This window comes from Thunnus thynnus, chromosome 15, assembly GCF_963924715.1.
Source record: "Thunnus thynnus chromosome 15, fThuThy2.1, whole genome shotgun sequence".
Lineage (NCBI taxonomy): Eukaryota > Metazoa > Chordata > Actinopteri > Scombriformes > Scombridae > Thunnus > Thunnus thynnus.
In genome coordinates this window covers 12,977,951-12,991,608 of record NC_089531.1, presented here as the reverse complement: position 1 = coordinate 12,991,608, position 13,658 = coordinate 12,977,951, and the positions used below count along the sequence as shown (strand labels likewise).

Genomic DNA, 13,658 nt, shown 5'->3' with positions numbered 1-13,658 from the left:
TAATAAACTAATAAAATAAAAAAAATAAAAGTTAAAGGACGGGTTCACAGTTTTTTCAAGTCTGTCTTAAAACAATGGTCAGGTGCCCAAATGAACATTGCAGTTACAATGTAAGTGATTGGGGACAAAATCTACAAAAAAAAATATTTAAAAGTTTATCCTAACTAAACAAATGAGTCAAATCAAGTAGATATCTTTCAACGTTACAATGTTTTTAGTGCCAAAGTCCCTCTTTTTGTTGCTATTCATCCACCACAGCTCAAACACTTATATAAAACACTTATATAAAACACAATAACGTGTGTGCTTTTGGGTGGGGTGTATGGAATGCATGAAGGGCTGGTTAGGCATGGAGCATGTACACAGGTGTGTCAGTAATAACACTTCTGAAAGTAATCAGAGTTGACCAGTGGTTGTGGAAGAAGTACCGAGACTCTTGACTTAAGTGACAGTTGCAACACCACAGTGTAAACATATTCTATTACAACTAATAGAATATGTCCATGATGTTTTTAGCTACAAGCTCTGCAGTTAATGGTTTACAGTATGTAGCTCCTCAGGCAGCTTTACAGAGAAAGTCCACAAGATGGCGCCTATAGCACATAGAGCTCTACACAGGCATCACTCTGTTGCAGTAGGAATATCAAGGATCCTCTCCAGAAATGTGTTAAGACATACAAAAATATTCTGCTTGGAACAATAATGTGTGTTTGATATGTTTTTTGTTATTGTTTTTTCAGAAAAAGGTATAATTACCACATTAAATCCTACAAAATGTAGCATCTACTTCTTCTGCCTCATTAAAAATTCCAGAATCTATAAATATATTTCATTTCAGAAGTTTAACTTCTGGACACAAGATGTCTCCTTGTTCACTGAAAAGTCCATCCTCAGTGTTTGTGCACTGGAGGCTTCAAGTTTCCACATCGAACTTGTGTAAATTGAATATTGGACCAGGATTGGCTTCAAAACTAGCTTTGATGTCACAAATCATGCTCGTAGGACCGTCACTCAAAATCAGATTTTCAATGAGCACAGAGAAACTTTCCACTTTCAGCAGATGAATGTGAAAACAGCCTTCTAGTGTCAAATTCTGCACATACATCATTCTGCACAGTGAAGCTAAAACATCCAACCGTAGGAACAAGAAGAAAAACACATTTTTGAGTGGAGGGGTTTTGATATTGACATCTCAAATCCAACCATCCGAAAAAATATGGTCATAGGACTTTATGTAGCTTACATATATTATGTACAGACTGTACATTTATCACATGACTGCAAAACACACAAGTTAAGGCTTCATTTCAAGCACATGGAATTACAGGCTACTAAAAAAATCATGTGCACCTACATCTACAGTTTACATTTTAAAATTTTCAAATCATATACCGCTCAGTCAGTTACTGAGCATGAGAAGAGGATATAACTAATAAAACAAAATGCAAAACAAATCTTTTTTAATGAAGAAGATGGGTCGCTTTATTATGAAAATGTGCTATTTGAACACAAAAACACAAATAAGGGGGACAGTGTCAATTTGTTATGCCATCTTCTATCCACAAGAGGGCGCAAGACTCCTGTATTAAAGCCAAGCACACTTTGATTAAGCTCAATGGAGAGCAATAAAAAGAAGACTAGGATTTTAAAAAAGACTAAAACCCCGGGGAATTATAGAATAATATAAACATACACATTCTCCAGCGCAAATGCATTATGTGTGCTCCACATGTTCTTTTAATCATTTCAAAATGGAGTAGGATGAGTTGGAAATTAATTTGTTTATGTAGTTCAATCGGTATTATAAACAATACAGTATATGACATACAGTACTGAAAGCAATATATAGTGTATTGAAGATAATATAAACTCAGTACTGACTACCACACACACTGTGTGAACCTCTCACAGGAACATTAATAAAAACGTTGACTGATTTTTGCTGGTTTAAACTAAATCTAATCAACTGCTTGCATGTATTGTCAATCAGTAAGTGAGGTACTATAGTGATTTTATCCCGCAGTTTGTGGTAAAATGTGACTGATTGGATAGAAGTGATCTGCTGACCTGATGATAATTGAATCTCATTGATGAACATTGTGTTTTGTTGTCAGTAATTCAGGCTCTCCTCTTTGCTTTAAGTAACTCCTCTATAGGCTACTCCTGGGTTTGTACTCTCTGTGATGATGTCATCCAGTATGCAGTCTACAAAGAAAACCTATAGTAAGACAAAAAAAGAAAAAAAAAATCTATAGTGGATCAACAAATACTGAAGGCACTTAAAAAGTGACAGAAACTGACTTATACTGCCTGTAGCCTACATTACTCATTTAGATGAGTCTTGGTTATTTGTGCAATCGAACAACAGTCATTAGAACACTGTTAAGAATTTTATGCCATTTTAAGTGGCAAATAAAGTTAATCTTATTACCTAAGAAAACTGGAAGTCAGTCCGACTAGTCCCCTTAACTACACTTTATTACTGTGACGTTACCGCCCACACAGTCTGTCCAGCAACAGTTTACTGTGGATAGGGTCCACCGTCCATATCACATTTAATCACTGCTTGACTCACACTATACAACAGTTCAGGGCGGCGCCCGACTATAAAAATCTCTGCTGCACTTACAACTTCTGAACATTCCCACCTCTCCTCTCTGTCGACACCGTCCCAGCGCGACACGGTAAGAATTAACGGTCCTACTCTTGTCTACCTGGAGTTTTTATAAACCCTACAATGCCTGCAGGTGTTGACTGTGGAAGGAATGCATTGGATTATTTGCTTTTAATCTGCCGTTTTTAGTGGTTCATGAGGTTTTTTCAATCTCTTTTTCACTTTTTCTTTCTGTTACAGAATTGGTGTAATTTCTTTTTTTAAACGATGCATGTTGTATTGATGATTGTCCCAAGTTTACTTTCTTTTGTCTAAGTTTTGCATTCACACTTTCACATTTTCTTACAAATGAGGACTAACTTATAAGATTCATATAATAGGATAAATCTTGCTTTCATTCATTGAATACAAATCTTTTTCTCTCTTTTTTTCTTGTAGTCTTGTATTGTGAACCCAGTGGAATCTATAGGTTGTAGTTAAAGGGTGTGGTTGGTGTGTGGGCATGTACACACATGTGCTATGTTGCTTTAGTGACCTCTTTCATTTGCTGCATTGAATTCTCCATTCTGGGCCTCTGCACATTTTTTTCCCCCTCATTCAACTCAAGTTTTCCATTCCCTCTGACACAAACCCACAGTGCCTGTTTTTCCTCCCACTTCTCCTTTTTAACTGTTGCAACTCTACAAGAGTTTAAGGATGCACAGCGTGCTATGAATGGTTTGAGTTCTGTGTGAGTTTTAGCCTATGTGGGATGGTTATTTAAGCTTTTTCTAACTGCCAAATAACAGGCATTTTCTCACTTCTGGTGAGTATTACTCATCGGTGGACAAGGCGTTGGAACAAAGAGCAAAGTTTTGCTTCCCCTTTGTTGGGCTACATCCCGTCCTCCCTAAATGCTGTGGTGCTATCCTCTTTCACTGAACAGTTTCTTACATTTTTGTCACCCAAGACATATCATATGTTTACCAAAAGACTAACAAATAATTGAGCAAATCCTGTGATTGAAGCTCTCTTTATACAAGTGAGGGCCACTGTTTACATTGAGAGGATCAGCTCCTTCACTTTTCAGCTCCCTCATGCCCCTTCATGCTCTTAAATAAGGTCATCACTAGATCACGATTTTCTTACACAATCTCTTGATGAGTTTAACACAGCCAAAATACGCTCTATGAGTCATGTTTTAAACTTCTGCTGTGTTGAAATGCATCAATTTCTGATCTTTTTCAACATTTTTTTCCCCCTCAGTCTAAACACAATCCAGCAAACATGCCTTCAGAACTGGAGACAGCCATGGAGTCACTCATCAAGGTGTTCCACCGTTACGCCTCCAAGGACGGCAAGAGCGGCACACTCAACAGGCGAGAGCTCAGAGAGCTGATGGAGAACGAGCTGTCTAACTTTCTCAGGGTAAGAAAGAACCAATAAATCTGTTAAATTTAATTCATGTGTAACCAGTAAAGGGTATAAGGAAAATATCTCCTATCACGTAATGCAGTATAACTGAAGGTTTTCTTCTTGATGTCCCCCTCACACCAGTCTCAGAAGGACCCTGCTGCTGTCGACAAGATCATGAAGGACCTGGACACAAATGGCGACGGCCAGGTGGACTTTGAGGAGTTTGTTTCTCTGGTTGTTGGACTTTCCATTGCCTGTGAGCAGTGCTATCAGATGCACATGAAGAAGACAGCAAAGAAGTAAAAAGGCGACAGCATGCGTGAAGAGAAGATACCATAAAGCGTTCCAATTTTTGTAAAGTTTGTTTTGTCCATTAAATACACTGAAGAATTTCAAGGAGTTGTGTGTTGTGGTTATTGTGTGCATAGTAAAGTGATCATGCATTTTTCTTCAAGTGAATACAAATCTACCTCTGCCTTTTTGAGTGTTTTTTCACTTTTTAAAAAAGCCCCAAATAATAGCTATCTTCAGTATCAAATTGAAAAATTCCCCAGCCATTGGTTTGTTCATTTTACAACATGGCAAAGCTCATTCCAGAGATCACAGGGTACTTACTGTCTTGGCAACTGCACCAGCAACACAAGGTGTGATAACGTATTCCCACCTTTAATTCATGCTTCCCTGGGTGTAAGAGGGCAGACAAGCCACTCCCTCTCTGTTTAATAAAGTACCTCTTATCGTTGTCCTGAGGAATCTGCAGAATGTCCCAGCCATGAACACACCCCTCTCACAAAGCTGATGTTGCAACTCTCATTATGATGCATTCATGAACAGATAAATGAGGTGATATGGTGTTTTATAACAGAATAAAGTTTGTGGAATTCCAGTCAGTTTGATTTGATTAAGCAAGACAGCCCCGGGCAATGTTGAGAAAACCAGAGGTCCTGAGTCACAGGGCACAGCAGATCAGTACATCACTGTTTTTCCATGAAATTCTTTTCATTGTGTTTCATGTCTGGTAAAAGTTCTTTGCTCTAAAATAAAGTCTCCCAGGCAGTACTTCTTCTCAAGCTATGTGCTGGCACTGACAAACTCTGCCAATCATATGTTTTTATCATGAATGAGAAGGATATGACTGTGGGTTAGGGTTTGGGACGTGGTTGTGGTCTGCCCATCCTGGCAAAATAGGAAGAACTTTTACTGCCTTAGAAAGGCCTGCCTAGAAGGCAAAACTCAGGGCTGAAAAGTCACATGAGCCTCCTGATCCCTGCACACACCTCCTTGGGCAGGGCCTGACTCTGTGGCCTACGATTGTTCATGGTTACAGGGCAAACACGCAGGTTGCTAGGTTACAAGGCACCGTGTGTGTGTGTGTGTGTGTGTGTGTGTGTGTGTGTGTGTGTGTGTGTGTGATCCAGGTATTCCTCATGTTGTGAGGAAGTAAATCTGTTTACACAGTCATGTGGGGACTTGCCTCCCTTATGGCGACAAAAAGCAAGTCCCCTTTACGTCATTAATTTTAGGGTGAAGACTTGGTTTAAAGTTAAGGTTAGTTTAGGGTTATGTTAAGGTTATGGTAAGGGTTAGGGTTAGGCAAGTAGTTGCTATGGTTAAGGTTATGATAAGTCTCCAGGAAATGAACATAAGTCAATGTAATGTCCTCTGAAGTTATGGAAACCCATCTGTGTGTGTGTGTTTGTGTATTTATCTCCTCAGTTTACAGAAGCACCACGCCCTTGTCACCCACAGCTGAGTTAGGAGCTGGGATTCCCCATTTTGCTCACCGTTTTCACAATATTCTTTATGTTTAGTTAATGTTTTTTCTGTGTTTTTGGAAACTTTTGGGAACTGCATTCATACAGTAGATGTTTACATGCTGTCTGTCTATCATGTGGCCTAAAACAATACAATCATTATTTGTGAAGATGAATAAAATGTCCCAAAGCATAAAGCAACAAACCCGGCTCTGATCTGTGAGGGCGATGAACAGGCAAAAGCCTCTCCCTGTAGTAAAGAGACAGACAAGTTATGACATCATAACCTTTGTCTCAACCTTTGTTAAACTGAATCATCCCACATACTCACACCGTATTAACATTTCCCAATTCACTCAGTGGCAGAGTGTGTATTGGCGTCACTTAAGAGATTAGCAAACATTCACTAATGCATAACACACCTTTAGACACACACAGGCAGAACAGCCCCCCTTTGTGCTCAATTTAATAAACAATAACGGCAAGGCTCTGAACAGACCAACCCTTCCAACATCCGGTTTGTTGATGATTCCACAGGAAATGATATCAAACTATTGTTACCTTGTTATAAATGAAGAGGTAACTTTTGTTTGTGTTTTTCTAGATGTGAACCAATGTTTTGCTAGTTATAGTCAGGATATATCCAAGATTTTGTACCCCACCATGCAATAGTAAAACAACTAACACAACTGTACACAGACTGGACACTGCCGAAAGAAAGGCCATATCGACCATTGAAGACAGGTTATGTCTTTGGGGAGTTTTAACAGTCTGGAGAGAGTTTACATTTGACAATTAAAAATGTACATATGATGAGTATATTATAAACATATTGTAGCATTTTTAGACTCAGTTTCTCTCCCAAGAGTGTAGAGAATGCTCTGAAACAGCATTAATCTAGTATTTATCATATATAATTAAGAATCTCTATCAGAGCTCAATTACATGGGATCACATGACTCATTTTACACAAAGTGGGAGGAAGAAGTACAGCAAGAAATCTCTGTGGAGACTTGGGAGGACATCTGTTCTGAGCCACACCTAGTAACTTGCTTTAATAGCCAGAGAGAATTTAAATGGAAACTAATAATGAGATATTTTAGAAGACCACATATAGCAGGGAAGATTGGGTCATCATCATCCAGCAACTGCTGGAGGTATCGCGGGGAAATGGATTCCGACTTTGGCCACACTTTCTGGTCATGCAACAAACTTAAAAGATTTAGGGATGAGATTCATATAGCTCTCAATTCTATTTTGGAAATACAAATCCCACAAGAACCATTGGTTGCTTTACTGGGCGTTATCCCTGAAGAAATTAAAAGCAGAAGCCAGTTATATCTTTTTTGGATTCTCCTAGTGTCAGCCATTGAGGGAATCACTGTAAACTGGTTAAAACTCACACTCTCCCAACATTTCAGTCATGGGAAGAGTGCTTGTGGCTACTCCATAATATGGAAAAAATATCACATAACTTGTGGTTTCAGTGGAAGAAATTCTTGAGAAGGTGGAGCCCTGCTATGGCAGTCATGTTATGAAGAGAACATCCCCCTCTTCTCCCTATATCCCCCTGTTTTTTCCTTTTTATTTATGTATTTATTTATGTATTTATTTATTTTTATTTTTATTCCTTTTCTCTATTCTTTGTCATACATGGACAGCGTATACTGTAATTGTCTGACTATTTGTAATTGATTGTACAATTGTACTGTGCTAATTGTCTTTAAACCAATAAACAATTAGTTCCAAAAAGAAAAAGAAAAAAAAAGTTAAAGAAACAGCATTTAGACATTCATACGGTGGCCCTGAGAGTTCAATGCAACTTTGAAAACACATGCAATTAGACAAAACACAATCAACACAACCAAATACAGAAAATACAACACAATACACAAAAGTGCTGCAAATACAGAAAACACAACCAAATTTATAAAACACAGTTGGGTCAGGGCACCACTTCATTACAAGAAAGACACAAGGCAGCAAGTGAACATTATAGGAATATGTTTTCTGTTTGACCACTAGATGGCAAAATATTATAACTGTACTGTACAACAGCAATGTTGACCATGAGTCTTAGATAAGTTATGAAACAGCTCCCCCTGTCATGCAAACAATTTCATATGAATCACAGCTGGCTATGATACAGAATCTGGTTTCCATGGATATTCTCTCCCTTATTTGGTAGATCTGAGTGAGTAAGATGGGGAAGGAAGATGGCAGGAAAAAAGTTTGACTCATGTTTTCCTTGTTGTGAAAGAGGACAGTAAATAAAATATCTCCAAGTGAGTTTGCATTATACATTCAGCTATAGAAGAAATAAATGGTGACTAGACTTCTAACCTATGATCTGTACAATCTGCTTTACTGGACTTTGATTGAAGTTGCTAATTAGAGACCTAAACAATTGTACCCTGACTGAAGAGGAAAGACACGAAAAGATCTTTGATATCTAACTCAAAGTTGTCCAACAGACCACACGGAAACAAACGCAGATTTGCCACAGTGCTGATTTTCATGTCTCTGATTTCTGGTCTCTGCAGTATGACGCATTAGCTTCAGGGACATGACTGTGAGTCACAGCCTCCACCACAAAATTGCAAGGAAGAGTGGATCCACTCAGGACTATAACAATCATCGCTCAGTGAGTCACTTCGCCCAACGTTTTCATTTTATAATCAAACAATTAAACAGAAATAGAAAAAAGTCAATTATATATAGAAAAACCCCAGAAATTAGTTATTACACTGTGTAATTAAAGTGTTCTCTGACACATGAGTGGATAAAAAACAAAATGCACATTTAACTCACACTGATTTTGCCAGGCAGTAAGCTTTTCAGGAAGGGCATTGCAGTCTCTTCTTTGTCTTTTTGAGATTTCGGATAAATGTTCAAATTTTATTTAGGATTTGTTGCAAAAAGATATGCACAGCATGACAAACTTGTAAACTCAAACAGTGAGAAGATAGTGGAACTATGAGTTAAATCACATGTGCAAAAATTATGATAAAAGTTAGTTGTTTGGAGAAATGAAGATTAAAAGTTCTTGACCCCATGCAAACTGTCCTTTAAAGGGTTAATAAAAAAGTGAACCCTAAAAGAAGCCGCTGAATGCGACTACACAATCCAAGAATCTTTTTTAAGACTCACTCTAGGTTGGCTTTAATTAGCAGTAACAAGCATGAAAAAGCACATAACATCCAATTTTGTGTTGGAAAAGACTCTTAAAGATACAGCACACCCCCATCCATAGTCTACATGTCTTATACTTTCTGCAGGATAATTAGCACTAACTGTAGGTTCACATGCACCCTTGAGATCATAACATTAGAAACTTTTTTCTCACAAATGCTAATTTAAGTTTAAGTTAAGTTTAAGTGTTCCTGAATGCAAATGTGCACAATGCTCAAACTGTTATTTTTTGGCATGAGGTGTAAAACAGTTCAGAGCAGACCCCCTGACAACCAGCATAGTTATTTGTTGATTATTGTTTCTAAGTAACAATCAGTGTTTCACAAATAATACACTGGGAAATAAAATAAAAAAAGTAACAGGAAACAGAGGAGAGGGGGGAGTGGTTGGGGATGAAAGGAGCATTATTGAGGGAGGGATAAAGGGTGTGGTGATGTATAAAGTATCCTTTGCATCCAGTTTCTCCATCACTACAGCTCCTCAAGACTCCCTTTCACTCTCTAATCTCCTCGGATCTCAGCAAATCAGCCTTGGTGAGTAGAACATCTAAACAGTGTTGTTTGAGGTTTAGTTTCATTAGCACTAAAACTTTTTACAATGTGAAATTATTTTAAATGCAACAACTGTCACACCATTTCAGTAACTTTTATCTGTGCAAAGTTACCAGCTCTGCATGCAGTATAGTGTTTGTTTTGTGCCAACTTTCACTTCTCTTCATTGCTTGTGAAACTTAACATTGCACAAGATATTTCTCACTTTGCTCCGATGCCAGTTATTTGGCTAATTTGAATCTGGAATATCCTTTTACTGATGCATTGCACATTCAGAAATTAGCATCAAGCTTTGACTCTTACTTTTAATTACAACCAAATTAAAAATCTAAAACAGTTATACAAACAGTATTATCTCTTCTTTTTGTGCTCTCTTCCTCCGCAATTCCCATCTGTTTACAAACTCTCACAGTTTCCTCCGACTACCACACCCCAGAGAGGGAAGAGCACCACGAGAGTGAGAATGGAACCAAAACTGACTCTCTGGGGTTCATGGAGTCAGTGGAAAACACACATTTCAGATATACAGCGTTAAGAAAACAAACATCTGACAACACTACTGGGACTTAAATCAAGTCTTGACCTGCTTCTTTACTTAGTTCTACTGAGTTACCCAGAGAGATTAAGTTGTTGTCATAACAGTGTCCTGTGTCACTCCGCAGCAATGCTGCGTTAGAGACCGTTAACAGGGGGAAATGAGAGTGGCTGGGCCCTGGTGGAAACTACCAAGGGTTTATTTTTAACTAGCTCCATGGAAAACCCAGAGCCAAACACTGACAAAGACAAAAGCAATGATGTCAGCTGCTTGCAGCTAACGAGCACTTAATGAATGAAAGCTGGAATTCCTTTATGTTTCAAGCGAGTTATTATTATCAACATTTGTTTTGTATATCTTATTTGCTTAGCTGGCTTATAACCAGGATGTAAGATTTAAAAGAGCAATGCTCAGTCTTTAAAAAAAGAATTACATAACTTGTAGCTCAGCTAAATGAATCTGTTCAGTTCACAGTTTAGCAGACGGAGCTTGCATTCTTCTTAGATATGAGCTCAGTCGCCTGTTGCCCTTCCTTCCCCCTTCAACCACTCCCTCGAGTTGAAGATATTTGGTCCTTTGTTAACATTCCAAATTTGACCACACCACCACATGATTCGTTATAGTGTGCATCAGTGAACGTTAACAGACCTTGACTCTGCCACTAGATGGAGTCATAGCAGGTTTAAATGAGAGCATCATCATCATGTGAGCAACTTCTTCACTTAGTATTATGAAGATATGTGAGGAAAATACTTGGCCAGTCTGACCTGAACCCATTCCATCACAAGATGCTCTGATGATATAAGGGAAAATTCAATTTGTCCATATTTAACTCTACTTTTTTCTTTCTGTCCACTTAAACCAGCAATCATCATGTCTGACGTCCAGCAGGCTATGGCTCTCCTCATCACCTCCTTCAATAAATACTCTGGCAAAGAGGGGGACAAATACACCCTGAGTAAGGGAGAGCTGAAAGAGCTTCTTCAGAATGAATTGTCGGAGCTTCTGAGCGTGAGTGACCTCTGACCTCTCAATATCCCACCCTTGTAGGATGCATGAGTACCCCGGTATACTGTACATGTGTATTATGAAGCTTTGTATGCAGGATGGTGATGCTTCTGATAGAGTTTGTGCATGATTACAGCCTGTAGTACTTTCTGGTTGTGACTATTCTTCTATGCTTTATTATGATGAGGGTCATGCTGAGAACTAACCTACACATGACTTAAAATAACCATCTACAAAATTGAATAATGTGTATATCTGGAATTTGTGTATAGTCAGTCAACATGTTTGTTAAATTCTTCTCTCACCTGCAGAAAGCCAATGACAAGGCAGCATTAGACCGCATTTTCAAGGACCTGGACACAAACAAGGACAACAGCGTGGACTTTGGTGAATTTGTCAACTTGGTGTCCTGCCTCACTCAGATGTGCCATGAGTACTTCACAAACAAAAAATAGGGTTACAAGCGCCACCTTGGGGTTAGCTAAAAGAGCCGCCTGCCTTGTAAAATAAAAGTGTGTCCCTTGACAGCTGTTCTGAAGGACAAAATATGTACTACTGCTTTAAGGCACTAAAAATAAATAAATAAATAACAAACTATGTTGTGTCACAGAATGCAATAAACTTTTTTTTTCTTTGAAACAATTGACTTGCGCAATTTGTGTGTTATTGCATGGCTGTAATATTTCTGCCAGTGTTTTATAACAGTTGCACAGACACGTCGGCACCATAGTTTAAGTGAGCTCATGATACCTGTAATGTTTGCCCAAAACACAGTTAGTGGTTTAATTCTGTTGACATTGGTTGTCATTCCTTAAATTTTACAGCATTAACTTTGGGAAAGAAAAAATACAACTGCAAGTTATGACAAGAAGGATGTTGATATTGCATGTATCATGAAAATGTAGAAAATCGTCACTGTAATTTTGTAGTTTTAGGATAGTCTGAATTTCTTTTCATTTTTTTAGACTCCACTACACATATATGATGAGTTTATTTAGTAAGTAGGCTACCTTGCAGAATGAGGGTTTACATGCACCATATAAAAGACAATAAGTTAATGATTTACCGTACAATGGCTCACCGATTGGTGCTGACGCCTCACAGCTGAGGGTTTAAATCTGACCTGGTCAGTTGGAACTTTTCTATGCAGGGTCTGCATGTTTTTCTGTGTATGTGTGGTTTTCCTGTGGGTGCCCCAGTTCCCTCACACTGTCTACAGACATGCAGGTTAGATGAACTGGAAATTCTAAATTGCCTGTAGGTGTGACTGTGAATGCAGTTGTCTGTATGTGTTAGCCCTGTGATAGACTGGAGACCTGACCTGGTTGGACCCTTCCTGTCAGAACAGGCTGCCATGAAAAGGTATAAGATAGAAGTAGATGGGTGGATGAATAGCATGTATAGTTATAGCCCTGAACTATATAGGGATTACCACACGCATAAATGTAAGTATGTTTTAACATTGTGGTACATCAGCACATTTTCCGCTCATATTTTTCAAGTAGAATTTTGAATAAGACTTAAAGTAGTTTTGCCAAGTGGCACTGATACTGATATTACTTTAATAACTGAAATTAGTTTCTTTTACTGTACACATTTGTTCTTTCAGCTTATATTTTGGACTCTGGTCCAGCATCCAGCAGTGATAAGCTCAAACACCAATAAACTTTTAACGTCATGCTTCTTGTCAGTAATGAGTAATAATGTGCCTGAAGGGCTGACAACCTGCAGGTCTTCATTCCAACCGAATAGTACAGCAGGTGACATCAAAGGTTACTTCTTGCTCCCAGTTTCAAAGTTAGTAACCAGCACCTCTATTGCACACGGTTGTCCATCAGCAGTGTAGATGGATTGCACAAGATAACATTGATACAAAGCACAATGATATCAGTGCTCGGCATCAGAAATGTTTTATTTCTGTTTTAATTTTAAATGAGAAAGAGAGAGAGAGAAAGAGAGAGAGGGTTCCTGGGAAAACAGTTGAAAATTATTTTCTGTTAAACCAAAACTAAAACAAGCACTTGAGAACCAGTGAAACCACCTTTAACTCATCTGTCATCTTGGTTTCCAAGTCTCAAATAAAAATATTTAACATGATGAATCCCAACTCTCCTTTAGATAAACAACACTAGGCTAGCACTTTATGGGCTTACATAACTGTCTATACTCCAGACCTTTTTAAGAGAAAATAATGAAATAATAATAAGACTAATCATGAAATTAAATTTAAATTTAAAATCATGTCAAAAAAGAAGACTTTTAATAATAATAACGAAGACACATGTAAGAGGAGAGAAATTAAATTGTTTTCTAAATAAATTTCCATAAAAATGTATATTACTATAAACATAGTATAGCCTACATATTAATGTAAAACTTGAATTACATTTATGTTAAAATGTATATTTTCATAAAAATATATCATTGTTAAAATATATGTGCTATTTAAATAATCTTACGTTTAGTTTGAAAAAGCACTGCATTTAAAAAAGTGCAAACACAACGTTTTTATTGGTTAATAATGCTCCATAGAATAAGGGAATTAGTGACACAATCTAGAAATCTGTTGCTCATATTTTCACGTCAACAAATAATATCTTAAAGTCCCC

General features: G+C 37.8%; 2 protein-coding genes across 2 annotated transcripts; both read left to right on the top strand.

Annotated features, from left to right (window-relative positions):
- The first annotated feature begins 2,528 nt into the window (after positions 1-2,528).
- Positions 2,529-4,405, top strand: s100a10a (S100 calcium binding protein A10a). Its single transcript, XM_067612681.1, has 3 exons — positions 2,529-2,684; positions 3,860-4,021; positions 4,151-4,405. Exons 2-3 carry the CDS (start codon positions 3,881-3,883, stop codon positions 4,310-4,312), a joined length of 303 nt encoding a protein of 100 aa, XP_067468782.1. The 5' UTR covers positions 2,529-2,684; positions 3,860-3,880; the 3' UTR covers positions 4,313-4,405.
- Positions 4,406-9,337: 4,932 nt separating this feature from the next.
- LOC137198749 (ictacalcin-like) lies at positions 9,338-11,691 on the top strand. Its single transcript, XM_067612680.1, has 3 exons — positions 9,338-9,488; positions 10,907-11,052; positions 11,361-11,691. Exons 1-3 carry the CDS (start codon positions 9,389-9,391, stop codon positions 11,502-11,504), a joined length of 390 nt encoding a protein of 129 aa, XP_067468781.1. The 5' UTR covers positions 9,338-9,388; the 3' UTR covers positions 11,505-11,691.
- Positions 11,692-13,658: the final 1,967 nt, after the last annotated feature.